General features: G+C 36.5%; 1 protein-coding gene across 1 annotated transcript in view; it reads left to right on the plus strand.

The window, feature by feature from the left end:
* The window catches only part of LOC132557071 (gastrin/cholecystokinin type B receptor-like), a 41,556-nt gene extending 32,352 nt beyond the window's left edge, over window positions 1-9,204 (plus strand). The window contains exons 2-4 of the mRNA XM_060221560.1: window positions 5,222-5,317; window positions 7,671-8,383; window positions 8,890-9,204. Of these exons, the coding sequence (XP_060077543.1) occupies window positions 5,222-5,317; window positions 7,671-8,383; window positions 8,890-9,204 (1,124 nt within the window). The remainder of the gene's footprint in view (window positions 1-5,221; window positions 5,318-7,670; window positions 8,384-8,889) is intronic.
* Window positions 9,205-17,357: the final 8,153 nt, after the last annotated feature.

The following is a 17,357-nucleotide window of genomic DNA, read 5'->3' on the forward strand; positions in this document are numbered from 1 at the left end:
TTTCCTGTAGATGAAATTTTGACTGACGGTGTAACTAACCACGTGATTCGGTTAGCAATTTCAAGGTCTTTCCGTTGTTCTCTTGGGTATAAATCTGGAAGTTTTCGGCAGAATTCAACTGACTTTCGCATGTACTATCACCATAAATTACATATTTGTAATTCCTGAATACTTACTTGGTGGATTGTTTGCTATTTTTTAATTTTAAGATAAAACATTTTAGTCTATCTCTTGATTTCTGAAAAGAAACACATTTTAGTGAGAGAAAAAAAACACACAGCGCCCCTCCTTCTTTACCCAAACATTTTTATATCAAAGATAGAACTTGAATAAATGTTGGATTTAAAGAATATTGTCAAATATAGGATTTAAGCTATTTTTCAAAACTAACATTTTGATGAGATATTATGGAGATTTGCGGCTTTCAAATCCGTTGGAAAATAAACATTTTGGGATAATTTTCCTTATTATCCCAGGAATATTTCATTGCATTTTCATTTCATTTGCTTTCTGTCATCTAACCGTCCAAAAAATCTTAACTAGAACAAGGGAAATAATCAAATGAACAAAAGTTAGAATTATAAATTTTGGGCATCTGATTTCCATACATCTTCAATACTGTTGTGTTCTGTTGTCATGTCCATTTAATTCACTTACGTCATTTTTAAAATTTTTAATCGTGTCCTATTTTTGTGATAGCTGAATTTGAATTCTTCATTTGTGATAAAGAGATCGATTACGTATTCTGACCTGAACTCGGAAATATACATTGAATATGTAAAACTGTTTGGTGATATTAACATTGATTGTTTTTGATAACAGGTTTTTCGCGGTGATTCCGATATCATTGTTGTGTGAAATATATTGATATTTAATGATATTTAATGTGTCTGTATTGTTTTTTAACAAAAGTGTAAATGAAACTCATACTTTCACCAATCACGTCATTAAAAAAAGGAACTTTTATTTTCACCAATCACGTCAGTAGAAATGGCACTTTTGTTACTTTCACCAATCACGTCATTAAAAAAAAGGAACTTTTATTTTCACCAATCACGTCAGTAGAAATGGAACTTTGTTACTTTCACCAATCACGCCATCAGAAATGGAACTTTGTTACTTTCACCAATCAGGTCATCAGAAATGGAACTTTGTTACTTTCACCAATCACGTCAGTAGAAATGGAACTTTGTTACTTTCACCAATCACGTCAGTAGAAATGGAACTTTGTTACTTTCACCAATCACGTCAATAGAAATGGAACTTTGTTACTTTCACCAATCACGTTCATAGAAATGGAACTTTGTTACTTTCACCAATCTCGTTAATGGAAATGGAACTTTGTTACTTTCACCAATCACGTTCATAGAAATGGAACTTTGTTACTTTCACCAATCACGTCAGTAGAAATGGAACTTTGTTACTTTCACCAATCACGTCAATAGAAATGGAACTTTGTTACTTTCACCAATCACGTCGTCAGAAATGGAACTTTGTCACTTTCACCAATCACGTCAATAGAAATGGAACTTTGTTACTTTCACCAATCATGTCAATAGAAATGGAACTTTGTTACTTTCACCAATCACGTCAGTAGAAATGGAACTTTGTTACTTTCACCAATCACGTCAGTAGAAATGGAACTTTGTTACTTTCACCAATCACGTCAATAGAAATGGAACTTTGTTACTTTCACCAATCACGTCGTCAGAAATGGAACTTTGTTACTTTCACCAATCACGTTCATAGAAATGGAACTTTGTTACTTTCACCAATCACGTCAATAGAAATGGAACTTTGTTACTTTCACCAATCACGTCAATAGAAATGGAACTTTGTTACTTTCACCAATCACGTCAGTAGAAATGGAACTTTGTTACTTTCACCAATCACGTCGTCAGAAATGGAACTTTGTCACTTTCACCAATCACGTCAATAGAAATGGAACTTTGTTACTTTCACCAATCACGTCAGTAGAAATGGAACTTTGTTACTTTCACCAATCACGTCAGTAGAAATGGAACTTTGTTACTTTCACCAATCAGGTCATCAGAAATGGAACTTTGTTACTTTCACCAATCACGTCAGTAGAAATGGAACTTTGTTACTTTCACCAATCACGTCAGTAGAAATGGAACTTTGTTACTTTCACCAATCACGTCAGTAGAAATGGAACTTTGTTACTTTCACCAATCAGGTCATCAGAAATGGAACTTTGTTACTTTCACCAATCACGTCAGTAGAAATGGAACTTTGTTACTTTCACCAATCACGTCAGTAGAAATGGAACTTTGTTACTTTCACCAATCACGTCAGTAGAAATGGAACTTTGTTACTTTCACCAATCACGTCAGTAGAAATGGAACTTTGTTACTTTCACCAATCAACGTCAATACAAATGAAACCTTATTTGTTTTCTTATGTTAACAGTTACGGTGTTGATATTCATGGATGTGGCGAGCACCTGTTACTATGTGCCAGCTGTGTTAGTTTGCTGACGTTAGTTTTTGCTTTACGCTATATATAAAAAACTCTCCTTATGGTTAAGTTGTGGTGAAGGTTAATCCTCTATACACCATTGTCAATGTTTACATCACGGTGGATAGCAATATAACAACAATAATGTAAAGTCGATATTTTATCTCTTCATTCCACAAACGTCACAGTTGGCGATAACATGATACTGAATGGGAGGGACAATCCGCACGACAATAATATATAGACTGTCAGACACAGTGTTACAAGTTGTACATTGTTAGGACAAGTGTTAATTACACCTATGTCCATCTATATCAAACTTGATATCAGCGAAAATTTGCCTTTATCATGTGTAAACCATCAATTCCATTCAGACCAGACTCTGCTGATTATTTTCCGGAAAAAGTCTATATCTATTTAACGTTGGATCCGGTGTTACCCTGTTATCAGGTCTGAAGTCAAATAATATCCTCGGTCATGTATCTTTTAACAAGCTTTTGAACAACCTCTGTGCGTGCTTATGGCAATTAGTCGTTTATACTGATAACAATTATCACTCGTACCTGATTAAACGCGTTTTTTTTACTGGGACAAATATAACAGATTAAACCAACGCCGGTTTGACCTGGTTTGTGGTAACGTGGTAGCCTGGTTTGACCTGGTTTGTGGTAACGTGATAGCCCGGTTTGACATGGTTAGTAGTAACGCAGTAGCCCGGTTTGACATGGTTAGTGGTAACGTAGTAGCCCGGTTTGACATGGTTTCTGGTAACGTGGTAGCCCGGTTTGACCTGGTTTGTGGTAACGTGGTAGCCCGGTTTGACATGGTTAGTGGTAACGTGGTAGCCCGGTTTGACATGGTTAGTGGTAACGTGGTAGCCCGGTTTGACATGGTTTCTGGTAACGCAGTAGCCCGGTTTGACATGGTTAGTGGTAACGTAGTAGCCCGGTTTGACATGGTTAGTGGTAACGTGGTAGCCCGGTTTGACATGGTTAGTGGTAACGTGGTAGCCCGGTTTGACCTGGTTTGTGGTAACGTGGTAGCCCGGTTTGACATGGTTAGTGGTAACGTGGTAGCCCGGTTTTACATGGTTAGTGGTAACGTGGTAGCCCGGTTTGACCTGGTTTCTGGTAACGATGTAGCCCGGTTTGACCTGGTTTGTGGTAACGTGGTAGCCCGGTTTGATCTGGTTTGTTATTGCATGCTAAGCCTCTCTGACGTGCTTTTTGTTAAGATGCTTTACCAGTTTTGATTTATCAATTTATTTATTCAATTATTTATTGTTTTACTTGTTTTGTGGTAAGCTGTTTGGCATTTTGACCTGAATTTTTTAAAATCACCTTCGTCTGATAAGTTTAAACATTACGCATTCATTTTGACAACGATTTGGTTTAACATTATGTTGATCTACAGTTCCCGATTAATATTTTGTTTTATCTGTTTTATACTGATTCACTTAGCTCGGTTTAACTTTGAACGTTTGTATAAACTTCAGTTTAAACTTTATGTTATTTCTGTAAGATTCTGTACGATATACCTCCGGCGGTCGAATGCACTTTTAACCCCTCCATTGTCTGTAACAGCAGCCTGTAAGAGAGCGCGTGCTATTACATAACATGGCGGAATGCGATTGCCTCACACTTATTTGTTTAAGCATGAGTTTAACGTTTAAGCTATCTATAGAAGACGACTGCCAACATTGGTGTAAATTGTTATTCTCCTCTGCCTACGGTTGATTAACTCCGACCAAGGACATTTAAGTCTCCATGAATAAAGTTTGTTTAAAGTACACCCATCTGATGCCGTATCATCCCCTCGTTTGCATGATTAAACAAGCCGGAATGTCGTCTACGGGCCAGAGTGTTAATTGTAGTGGAAAGCAGAAGACGTGTTAGTCGTAACACGCTAGCACGTGTGGAAAGTCATCACATTAGGGTAATATATAACATCACATGTTCTGTGTCCCTATGTAAGTAATATTTTGCCTGGTATGGTCTGTACGTAATTGAGTCAGACAGATATATTCAGATATCTTGGTATGTATTGCTTTGTAAAGTTTGTATGTTATGCCGACAAAGAACAGTCAGAGAAAAGTCACAAAAATTGCAACCGATGAGGTCAGACCATTAACATAAACAGATTCGTACTGTCCTCGGAAAAAAAGAATAAGACCGGGTTCTCAAACAAACAAAGGAATGCAATGTTTCCTAAATGAGAACCGTCATAGTGAATGCAAAATCTATTATCGAGCACCGACTGAAATGATCTTTTTGACGTATTTAGACATATTTCCCGGCTGAAGTCGTTATCAAACCAGTCAAGTTTCTACATTTTTCCATCAGACGATTGTTTTTTAGATAATTTTTTTTATCAGAAGTTGGCAACTGATAAGTCCACGGTCTATCGACTTGATTGATCATCCCGTACACTACAAACCCCCGTCGACGATCCACGGAGTTATTGACACGTCATACAGCTTTATTTATCTGGTAGTGAAGTTATTCCTTTATATAAACTACTAGTTCGACCAAATCATCTTTTTATCTTGGATCGGGATAGCCTCAAAGTTATTACTTTGCCGAACCGCGATGAGGGGCATCATATCTAATACGTTTAGTGATTATTGTTCTATTTTATCTATCATTTACATTTTATTTATCACCGTTGTATTATTTTATTAAATTTTTGCCCCCGATATATCGATGATAACAATGGTATAATGTTGTTCTCTCTGCTATTTCAGTGACATTCGTTTGTATCCCGATGACTCTTGCTCAGAAAATCTATCCACTGTGGATATATGGCGAAACACTTTGTAAATTAACACCATACCTACAAGGTAAGTACCAGAAGCTTCCTATCAAACTGGATTCTCATCAAATCTCCACTTCAAAAAAAAAAAATATTAACGGAGTCAGGAAGATATTAGTCGTATCTACAAATTTCCTTGACATCAACTCATTTCATGTTCACACATTAGTTTGCCTTTTAATTATTGAAAGTACACCTTGACGGTCGACCTTCTGTTCGTAAGTGGCCCATTAATTATGGTCTTTTAGCAGAAACTTGTTTAGAATGTTAAAGTGCTGACTTTTACCAGCACATAACTTATTTATGAAGTCCAAAAAAAACAGGTTAAAATAATTTCAATTCTTTACGTGTTGAAGTGAAGTTCAGCATAGATACTTATCCAAAGTTTGGGAAAGACTTCATATTTTGAGAGTGATTGATGAGTTTCATGAACAAAAAATATTCCAAAGATGAGTTCAACATTTTTTTTAGAACGTGCAATACTCTCCTTTAATCATGTTTGACAACCAATGACACGTTCCCGCTTTGAGTAATCAATGACTTCGCTAATTGGTTTAATTTACTATTGTTTGAAATACCGTTTCCCAACTTTATAGCGGCACGTGAAAACGACTGTCTGTATTCAGTAATAAATGTCTTCATAAATGCTTGTCAATAAACTTGGTTACGTAATAACTGGGGGGTTATTTTTTTATAAATATTTGTGAATTCCCTTGGTTACATAATAACCCAAGTTTTGTTTATAAATTTTCGTGAATTAAATTCGTTGCATAATATCTCGTGTTTTTTTTTTTTTTTTATAAATATTTGTGAATAAACTTGTTTACGTAATAACCCGAGTTTTTTTAATGGGTGTTTCTGAATCAACTTGGCCACATAATATTTCAAGTTTTACTCTTTATTCGTTCCCATTTCATATCAAATTTGCAAAACTCGCCGGAAATTTCGTGTTTTAGCTTAAAACTAGAAACGAAAAAAAAAAAACAACAAATTCTTTGTTCTTTATCTCAAAACCAATCTTATATGAAATGAAAGTCAATACAAGATCTTATACACATTTACAATCTGTATGTAAATCTGCTTCACCGGCATGTCAATTTGTATCATGAATATTTCATTCTGGACGCATGTCAACCATGTTTGTAAATACATAACAATAAACAGAAAGTTGAGATACCATGTAAACAACAAAGGACTAGTTTTATGGTAGATACCATGGTCTCATTTGGAAAAAAAAGTTATTTTCTGATGTATATGAAGTTGGCTGTCTTTGATGTTCGTTGTTGCTCTTGGCAGTTTGATTGTTGTTTACATTGTTCTTTTTTTGTGAACGTGACATAACTAACACAGATAGACAAAGATTAACAGGGAGGGCGTCGTCGATTTAAATCTATAGAACGTACTTGGACCTGATTAAAACAGAGTTTGCGGTAAAAATTTCTGATCTAAAACTATAAAACATAGTTAGACCTTATTAAAACAGTTCTTAAAGATCAAATTTCACGATATAAAACTGTAGAACGCAGTTAGACCTGATTGAAATTCTAACTTTGTATTAATGGTGCTATTCATACCTCTACACTGTTTCGTTATGAAAAATGGTGTTATATGTCGGGTACCACACCACCTCTATATTGTTTCGTTATGAAAAATGGTGTTATATGTCGGGTACCACACCACCTCTATACTGTTTCGTTATGGTATATGGTGTTATATGTCGGGTACCACACCACCTCTATACTGTTTCGTTATGGTATATGGTGCTATGGGTACCACACCACCTCTATACTGTTTCGTTATGGTATATGGTGCTATGGGTACCACACCACCTCTATACTGTTTCGTTATGATATATGGTGCTATGGGTACCAAACCACCTCTATACTGTTTCGTTATGATATATGGTGCTATGGGTACCACACCACCTCTATACTGTTTCGTTATAATATATGGTGCTATGGGTACCACACCACCTCTATACTGTTTCGTTATGGTATATGGTGCTATGGGTACCACACCACCTCTATATTGTTTCGTTATGATATATGGTGCTATGGGTACCAAACCACCTCTATACTGTTTCGTTATGATATATGGTGCTATGGGTACCACACCACCTCTATACTGTTTCGTTATGATATATGGTGCTATGGGTACTAAGCCACCTCTATACTGTTTCGTTACGATATATGGTGCTATGGGTACCACACCACCTCTATACTGTTTCGTTATGATATATGGTGCTATGGGTACTAAGCCACCTCTATACTGTTTCGTTACGATATATGGTGCTATGGGTACCACACAACCTCTATACTGTTTCGTCACGATATAAGGTTTTATGATATTGATAATCTGACTACCTCTATCTTGTGTTGTAGGTGTATCTGTCACAGCTAGTACTCTTACCATCACCACAATGAGTATTGACCGATGTCTTGCAATTAGACATCCAATGAAATTTCGTAACGTCCGTACCACCAAGTATGTCCGTATCGTTATCATCGTCATCTGGTGTGTGTCTTTCCTGCTGTCCGTTCCTGTACTGTTCGTCCGCATCACAGTGTCTCACGTTATCCTGCCAGGAAATGTGATTACGTATTGTATGGAAGAATGGGTGCACATGACTAGCAGGCAGATTTATGACGTCACTCTGCTTTTCATCATCTGTATCATTCCAGGTACAACCATACTAGTAGCTTATCTCCTAATGGGCAAACGCCTGTGGATCCCTGACCGGAAGCTCAGTGACGACACCAGGAAGTCCAGGGGTAAAAGGACGGATAGTGAGCGAGAAAGGAGTTTACGAAACATAACTAGGAACAGACGCCGTTTGGCTAAGTTGTGTATAACCATAGCTATAGTGTTTATCGCATGTTGGACGCCGTTCTTTGTGATCAACACTTATCTAGATTTCAGTATGGACGTGCGAGCGGCAAAACGCCTTAGTCCGTACATGTTACTGATAGGACACGTGCACTGTGTCACGAATCCTATCTTGTATTGTTTTTTACATAAATCTTTTAGACATTACGTCATGAAATGTATACTTAGGAGCGTCAAGAAGGAACCGTATAAAGCTGGTTTCGGACAGGTGAGTGAACGTAGGGAGTATAGCGAGATATATACAAATTTGGACAGAAATGTGGGTACAACCACGTAAAATATGAGTGGAACATTGGTTATGTCTCCATATTAAACCTCCCAAGAAAAGCGTTATCAAGTTATTGGATCATCTTGTACAATAGAAGATGATGTCGTAAACAGATGTCGTCACTTGATTTTTATATTACCCCATGACAAAAGTACAATGTAATGCAACGCACACAGAGATCCTGTAATAAACTCTGTCGTCGTCTCGATTGCAATGGACGTTTGAATACCGCTGCAATTTAATCTTGATCAAAATGTCAACTCATTAGCGCTAGGTTTTCATAAAGTGATTTTATCACGTCGGTTTTGTACAATAATTTGATGCTTCTCTTCTTTTTTTTAACTAATACTTTTTTAACTTCCTGTGTGAGCATTTTCTCTTGAAATAGCCATTATTGAACGATATGCCGAACGCTACACTTTTTATATCATGTTTCCAATCCACAGGGCTATCTGACATTCAACAAGTCTACACCTTTCCGATCGTTCCACAGAAGCTCTATCCGATCCGCTAGTATCCGGTCGAGGAGACGATCCTCCTCGTCTTCCGGAAATAACTCTCCACGGTTTGAAGGTATGAATGGTAGTCCAGTGGCGAAGCAGACACTCCCACCAGCGTTTGATTACAGAAGGTCTGTGATAGCGGAGATTAACGAAAGCAGCGGGTGCGAGGGTGACGTGCATCAACGAATTATAAACAGTTTAAAACATTCACAACGGAAGCATCGTAAAAACAGGATACCTGACAACGATTTATGTTGACTATCGAGGCCAATAACAATCAAATTGGTAAAATGAATGGCAAATCTTCAGGCCAAGGTAAAACAACACAAGAAGTCTCTACTATTGCGTCAAATGTTTCCACTTTCCGGTGAAGCTGTCTTAACACATAAACTGTTACATACTGATATATTCCGTCAACATGGCGGGGAAAGTTTCCATAGTTACATGTGGATTTTTGAATGTAGGTGCCAAATGATTCGAGAGAGTGTTTGAATGAGGAATGATATAATAATATGTAAACTGTGATTATTATATATTTTTTTTTTTTTTGAATTTTTCAGGGAAACGAAAATGTCACAAAAAACTTACAATACTGGGTCACGGCAGGTTAAAAAAATCATTTTCTGCTAAGAAAACGTGTTAGACAAATCATACTTCGGGAAAATATCTCAAAAGGAGACACTCGCGTGACTCAACGGATCTATATCTTTACTAAATATGGGATGGAATTAGTACACAGCATGCCGTTTCAGACAAGGTGTGTTCATTGTTTTGTCTTTATTCGTTAATATAAAATGTTTATTATCGAAATATCTTTTTCTTTTTATTAATTAAGCTTCATACGAAATATACCAGTGCAGCCAGACCCGGGTCAATATAAGTAAGTGTTTGATGTGTATCAGACGGAATGTTGACTACTTTATCGTTTTTTAACAGCACGTGTTTGCACTGCGCGTAATCACCTAAGGCCCTGTGATGTTGTGTTGACCAGCTCTGCACCGTCTCATTTATAAACGACATCAAACGGAGTCAGTCGCGATGGCGGCGACACCAATAGCATTTAATTAGAAATGTTTTCACCTCAAGCAGATCAGTGGAGCTCTAGAGCAAACACAAGTGAAAATAATAGGAATAGTGAACGATAACATCGGCTAAAGCTGAGGATAGCGAAAAGAAACAAAAAAAAGATCTGAATGTTTTAGGTCTATATTGCATCTTTATGTTTCCAATACGGTGTTATCACAAATGTTTTGTCAATGAGCTGATAACCGGAGCTTGAATTATGTCTTAGTACGGATTTTGAGCATATTTGTGTATAACTGATATTGAAATAAAATTAATATTTGTGGATGATTTAAGACTAGTCTCTATACTGTTCTGCTTTTGATGATGAAGAAAACTAAAGAGGCCTCATTACGTCAAAGCTGATCCCTAGAGCTCAAAGTTGGTGATGAAACAGATGTAACCTTAGTTAACATATTCGTTTGCTCCGGTTGTTGAAACAGAATGACATTTGCATGACAGTTATCAATGAGATGGCGTGCAACAAATGTGTTCTATAATTCGCTGTAGTCGATCCGAACTATCACACTCCCTCTGCAGAAAAGACTACTGTCTACAATACAATTACCCTGAAAATGCCCACTTTGGGATGATAGCTAGTGTTACCAGATGTTTGACAAGACATTCATGTAACTAGGGGTTTCATAAAAGTGTTTGATGCGATATCAGCCATTTCCAGACAGCCCATGCCAAACTTTACTAGGTCATCGAATCAACATATTTCTTTGATTTAAAGATTTATAAATACATATTTATATTATATATAAATATATATATATATAAAGTTGTCAGGCTATTTTTGTACAGAAATATGCTTTATTAGACAAAAACAACTAAAACCAAGCATACACGTGCTTGAAAAGTATTCAACATGTATATTTGTTTATTTAGGACATTCATTCTTAACACGATACATTAAATTCGCATTAATTTGTTATCTGTGTTTGAAGTAAATATGATTTCTTTGCTGGACTTATCGCTCAATTTATAGTCATTTTAAAAAAGTATTATCGGGTGATAGTGGGGATTATATCAAATAAAATGTGCGGAAGTCAAATCGAGGTGACGTGTCTTGCCCAAGGATACATTCAAATAATCATCACCACTTGTACGAGTTTACGTATCTATCTCCTTGAGACAAAGTTATTCGCTCCACCGACGTCAACACATTCTCTTGTAATATCTCAGTACAGCCTCATTGAGTCTAAACTGAGTTAACTTTATCCGTGTCTGCATACATCATTACATTTCCTTTACACAAATTATCGTTATCCAGATTTGATAGTAATAACAATGGTAGTAAAATGTTTTGACTAAGGCTTGGTTGAACAGATAGACGAGCCAACAATAAAACGTCGTTTATATTGATCTTTGTGAAGTTTAAGAATCCAGAGATGACAAAGATTTACATGGCGAGTGTGGTCGATGAAGTAGAAGGCGCTTACTCTTCCGGCACACCTGGTCTTATCCTCTTTGCACTTTTCAGGAGTCTCTGTGTCTTGTTAATATTTTGTCTATTGAATTTGAGTTTAGATTATGATTATGTTGACATGCTGGTGTTTTCTTATTGTTTTTTTCTTTTTTTGGTGTTACTATAAATAGATTTTATCCTGCAGCTATGAAACTTCATGCACATTTTTATAAACATTACCTCTTGTATAGATTTGCATCTTGGCCTCCTTGAATAAAAAGATTCTCTTGAATCGATGAAGAAATTATGCGGATAACAAGTTGTAGATGTTGTCGGATTTCTGACTGAGGATATCGTCTTCGATTTAGTGATAAGGCCTCCCAAAAAGCAAAGATAAGTGAAATAAATTGCTGTGCTCCTTCCTTGGCTGATTTTGTTTTCTTATGCGGTGAATCTATTATCTTATCGAAACAAGTTACAACGACCTTGCGACGTCCTTCAATATCATTTTTAGATATATCGATTGGTCTTGTCTTTAAATATTAAGAAGTGTATTGATCTTGTTCATCGTATATACTGACCAGAATTGCAAATCAAGGGCACCAGGGGCAAGTCTACGTAAGCTATTTTTGATAAAATTACGTTCAAACAAAACGAGAAAAGAAACACGTGTCATAAAAAGAAAAACAAATCAACAATAAAGCAAACAGAATGAAAGATTATAAATTGCCCTATTGAGAATTGTTGGCATACAAAACATGAACCTTGTTTTATAGAGATCGAGGACGTAATAGTGGCTTGTGTTACTGGATTTAACTACCAAATATGTCGAAAGGGTATCTTTCATTGACCATTTATGGTCATAACAATGATTAATGTTGATATCAATCGCGAGGGTATAAAATATCTTTATGAGTTGACGTCTGAAGGCGACGTAAAACGTGATTTTTCAATGGATTGTTAAAGTAAGAGATAGTAATGATAAACTTCAATAACAAATAAACCATAGCATTAAAGAAAATATGATGAGGTCAAAGCCTTCGTGAGATGACTTTCTAAAAATAGACTGATTACAAATTAAATTGTCCTAAGAGAACTATAAATGATGATATATTGTTAAAGTTGTTTGTTATTGTTATTGTTGTGAAGTTGGATATGTTTGATCCTCATTAGTTTGTCTATTGGTTCTGTTGTTGTATATGTTGTTCTTAATTTAGAACGTGACATTGCTTACTTAGATTGACAAAGGGCAAATATGAATTTAAGAGAGATTTACATGAAAGTATAAGGAGAAAAAGAATGTTCCAGGTGTTCCGGAACAGAAAGCGTCTTCTGCTTCATCGACGACACCCGCCATGTAAACCTAATTTTATGGAAATCGAGTTTGGATTATGATCGAAACAAACTATCTTCTCTAAAAGTTTTATATATCTATGTAGAAAGAGGATACGAATGTCTATAACACTGATATCGATTTCATAGCAACCATATGATCCTAATCAATGATTTAATGACATGGTCAGAACATGATAAAATTTTCAAATGAAGACGACAAAGTTACAGAAGGAAAATCAAGAGTTATTTGGACAGTAAATGATACGACAATCAAAACAACACTATTACATATTGCACTACATGTACTGCATAGTGATTTTAATTCTTCGAGTCATCTTAACCTATTCATTGCCCGACATTTTTCAAAGGTTGTTGTTTTGACCCGTCCGATGTCAGACATTAAAACTTCAATTTTGGAGTTCACTTGACCCGTTCTATGTCTGACATTAAAATTTTCAAATCTGGAGTTCGCTTGAGCCGTTCTATGTATGACATTAAAATTTTGAAATCTGCAGTTCACTTGACCCGTTCTATGTATGACATTAAAATTTTGAAATCTAGAGTTCCCTTGACCCGTTCTATGTATGACATTAAAATTTTGAAATCTGGAGTTCCCTTGACCCGTTCTATGTATGACATTAAAATTTTGAAATCTGGAGTTCCCTTGACCCGTTCTATGTATGACATTAAAATTTTGAAATCTGGAGTTCACTTGACCCGTTCTATGTATGACATTAAAATTTTCAAATCTGGAGTTCACTTGACCAGTGACAAGACTTGTTTCCACATCACCTGTACGGTTCTCGATATTTAGATTCCAATCCTTTTGTTCATCTGACCCATTCGGAGCCTAACATTTGCCCTCATGGCCCGTTCGATGCTTTACAAGTTAATGTTCTCAATCATCGAATCCATCAAATGACATAAAACGAACGCTACTAAAAGATAGAGAACCTTTTAGCACCAGGAAATCATTATCTATTTTATAATAACTATAACGACCCTTGTATTGTTAAATGTTATTTTCAGGCTGGGATTTTGAAGAACTGGGAAAGTATGAAAGAGTGATGTACAAAAATCTTACGAAGTAGGAAGGTTATTGTGATGAAAGTGAAATCAGAAAATGGAATTCGTCACATTTACAGCTTGGCAGTAGGTAAGGCATTTGGGTATGATTTTCGATTTATTTGCATCCTGGATAGTTTATGCAATCGTCATGTCTTGATTTATTCAAAGAAAACATATCGTTGTTTTATCTAAAATTTGAATTGAGGGAGCTGAAGATATACACAGTAACAGACAAAAGCAAGGCAACAATTTGCTTGCTCCCTTGGGTAAACCACCTGACTAAAACAGCGAACTCAGCAATAATATTTAGAGTTGACTTAATTGATCTTGGCATTGAACGTGTATGTCATAAATCCAAAATAGTTTATGGACGTATTGCAACGTGATTTGTCATTCTCCAAGAGGATTGCTCTCATAAATGAAAAGAATCCGATATTTCATACCGAAGAGAATAAAGTGATAAAGTCAATGTGCTGATGGGAGAAATGATAATGTGTTACAACGATAATGTAATCTGCATTTAAGAGTTACAACAAATACACACTATACAAATACAGGGCTCAGACCTCGCTTATTATAAAATGATGACATCACAAAGATTTACAGTGAAAGCTTCATGAAGTACAAAAAGGTGACGTAAATGATAACACATGAGAAAAGATCAAAGGGTGCTAGAGATGGCAAGCCTTCAACAAGGCATGTTCAGGAGGCAGGGTGCTAGAGATGGCAAGCCTTAAACAAGGCATCTTCAGGAGGCAGGGTGCTAGAGATGGCAAGCCTTAAACAAGGCATCTTCAGGAGGCAGGGTGCTAGAGATGGCAAGCCTTAAACAAGGCATCTTCAGGAGGCAGGGTGCTAGAGATGGGAGGCCTTCAACAAGGCATCTTCAGGAGGCAGGGTGCTAGAGATGGCAAGCCTTCAACAAGGCATCTTCAGGAGGCAGGGTGCTAGAGATGGCAAGCCTTCAACAAGGCATCTTCAGGAGGTAGGGTTCTAGATATGACACGCCTTCATACAAGGCATCTTCAGGAGGCAGGGTTCTAGATATGACTGGCTTTCAAACAAGGCATGTTCAGGAGGCAGGGTTCTAGAAATGACGATGGCTATCAAACATGGCATCTTCAGGAGGCAGGGTGCTAGAGATGGCAAGCCTTCAACAAGGCATGTTCAGGAGCCAGGGTTTTAGATATGACAGACCTTCAACAAGGCATGTTCAGGAGGCAGGGTTCTAGATATGACTGACTTTCAAACAAGGCATGTTCAGGAGGCAGGGTTCTAGAAATGACGATGGCTATCAAACATGGCATCTTCAGGAGGCAGGGTGCTAGAGATGGCAAGCCTTCAACAAGGCATGTTCTGGAGCCAGGGTTTTAGATATGACAGACCTTCAACAAGGCATGTTCAGGAGGCAGGGTTCTAGATATGACTGGCTTTCAAACAAGGCATGTTCAGGAGGCAGGGTGCTAGAAATGGCAAGCCTCCAACAAGGCAGGTTCAGGAGGCAGGGTGCTAGAGACGGCAAGCCTTCAACAAGGCAGGTTCAGGAGACAGGGTCTAGATATGACAGGCCTTCAAACAAGGCAGGTTTGGGAGACAGGGTGCTGGTGATGGTAGCCGTTGGACTAAAGAATTGACCGAAACTTTCAGACAACGCAGAGTCGAGAGACGGGGTACCTTTGATGGTAGCCTTTGGAATAAAGAATGAACTGAGACTCTCAGACAAGACATTTTCGCCAACCCGTTGTGCTAATGATAGAAATCATTTGAAAAAGAGGAAATCGAAATATACGGAAAATGGAAAGCTGTCACTTTTCGTTTCATTGTATAAACATATTGTTATAAGTGCTGATGTTGAAAATTCTGTCATCTGCACGATTTCTTATTTCGGTGTGCAAAATCAGTTATTTAACTCTTTGTTATTAGACAAGTAAAATATTTCGTGACATGTGTTGATAAGCTCTTTCCTTAAACTCAGCCTCGTGTGAAAGCAAAGAATCACGACAACCGAGAGAGCCATAATTAAGCTCCAACGACATGCAAATGCCCTGTTTGAAGTTCTTACCATCAAACTCAACAATGATATTGCCTTCTTGCTTTAATCCTCTGTATTAAGAACCAATGTCAAAATCAAAGTATAACAGTGTTTGCTTACGGTCAAGAATATAGTATTCCAAAAATATTTTGCAAAATATAATCTGAAAGAGTATATTGATGGCAATAATTTAAACCCTTTATTCATTCAACACGAAAAGAATAAGAAAGAAAGAAAGAAAGAAAAAATACAATACTGAATGAATTATTTATGTATCCAATGGTTTTAGTGGAGTGGTCACAGTAGCCAGACTAGGCACCACACACTATAAAAGCTTTGGCATAACGGTATAGCATTTGTACAGATATTTTTAGTCTCGTCGGTTGGTTTGGCAGTCCCATTTTTTCTTTCCTTGAAAACAATAGTTTGTAGTGAAGCTGTTATGCCATATTTTCAAGGATCAACCATAATTCTAAATTGTGTCATGATAAAATTTATATAAACTTCAAATGATAATGACAAGTGGATTCTGTTGTTCAATTGAAATTGACCTTAGATACGGTCTAAGTCTTTACACAGAACTCAGCAGTTAGAAACTCAGAAGCAACATAGCTTATCTATTGAAGCTATAGCTGTACAAGTGACGTAATTCAAATTCATTAACAGAATAAGCATCAAACGGTCGTTATATCTTAGTTTAACCATTAGAATACATAGATACATAACGGAACGCTTTTTGCTTAAAAAAACAAAAGCAAAACAAAACAGAAAACCAAACAAACACAAATACAAACAAAAACATTAAATAAATAAATAAATAAATAAATAAATAAATAAATAAAAATAATCAAAACGTTAGTTTGGTTATGGTTGTATTACGTCATTTTAAGAACCAGTGTCATTTATTGACGTGCCACGTTTGAACGGAAGAGGAGTTTCTAGAAAAAACACCACCTACGACCTGTACCTGTCCACTGCCCTAGTAGGCCTGGGAGCAGCTACCAAGTGGCGGAAGGCTACGTGATAACAACGGGCAAACGCCTCAAGCACTCCGCCACCGCGGCACTATCAACATACAATTTAAACATCATGTTATAGAGTTAATAAAATATACCATATAAATCGAAATATTACCTACATGAAACATCTTTCAATTTATTCAGAAAAAGTAATTTTCAATCAAAGGTGGAGATCTAAGATAGAAGTATGAAGTGACAACTTAATTCATTGCATCAAAATTAACAATAACAATATTCGATATACAACATAATATGGACAACCTAAACACCATACGCCTAAATTCGATTTATTTAAGTCAATGTGATCGATGTATACTTGCAATTTCATCTTGCTTCATAAATGTCTTGTTGCAAGAAATTTCGCTTTTCACTAAATATTAAAAAAAAAAAAAAAAAAAACGTTAGCGATCTGGATCGACCATCATAACATAACGATATTGTAATTTTTACTACCCTTTCATTATATAACTGTATGACAGTGGGT

Source organism: Ylistrum balloti, unplaced genomic scaffold, assembly GCF_031769215.1.
Source record: "Ylistrum balloti isolate Yb309-2 unplaced genomic scaffold, AGI_CSIRO_Ybal_v1 Utg369652, whole genome shotgun sequence".
NCBI classification, from domain to species: Eukaryota; Metazoa; Mollusca; class Bivalvia; order Pectinida; family Pectinidae; genus Ylistrum; species Ylistrum balloti.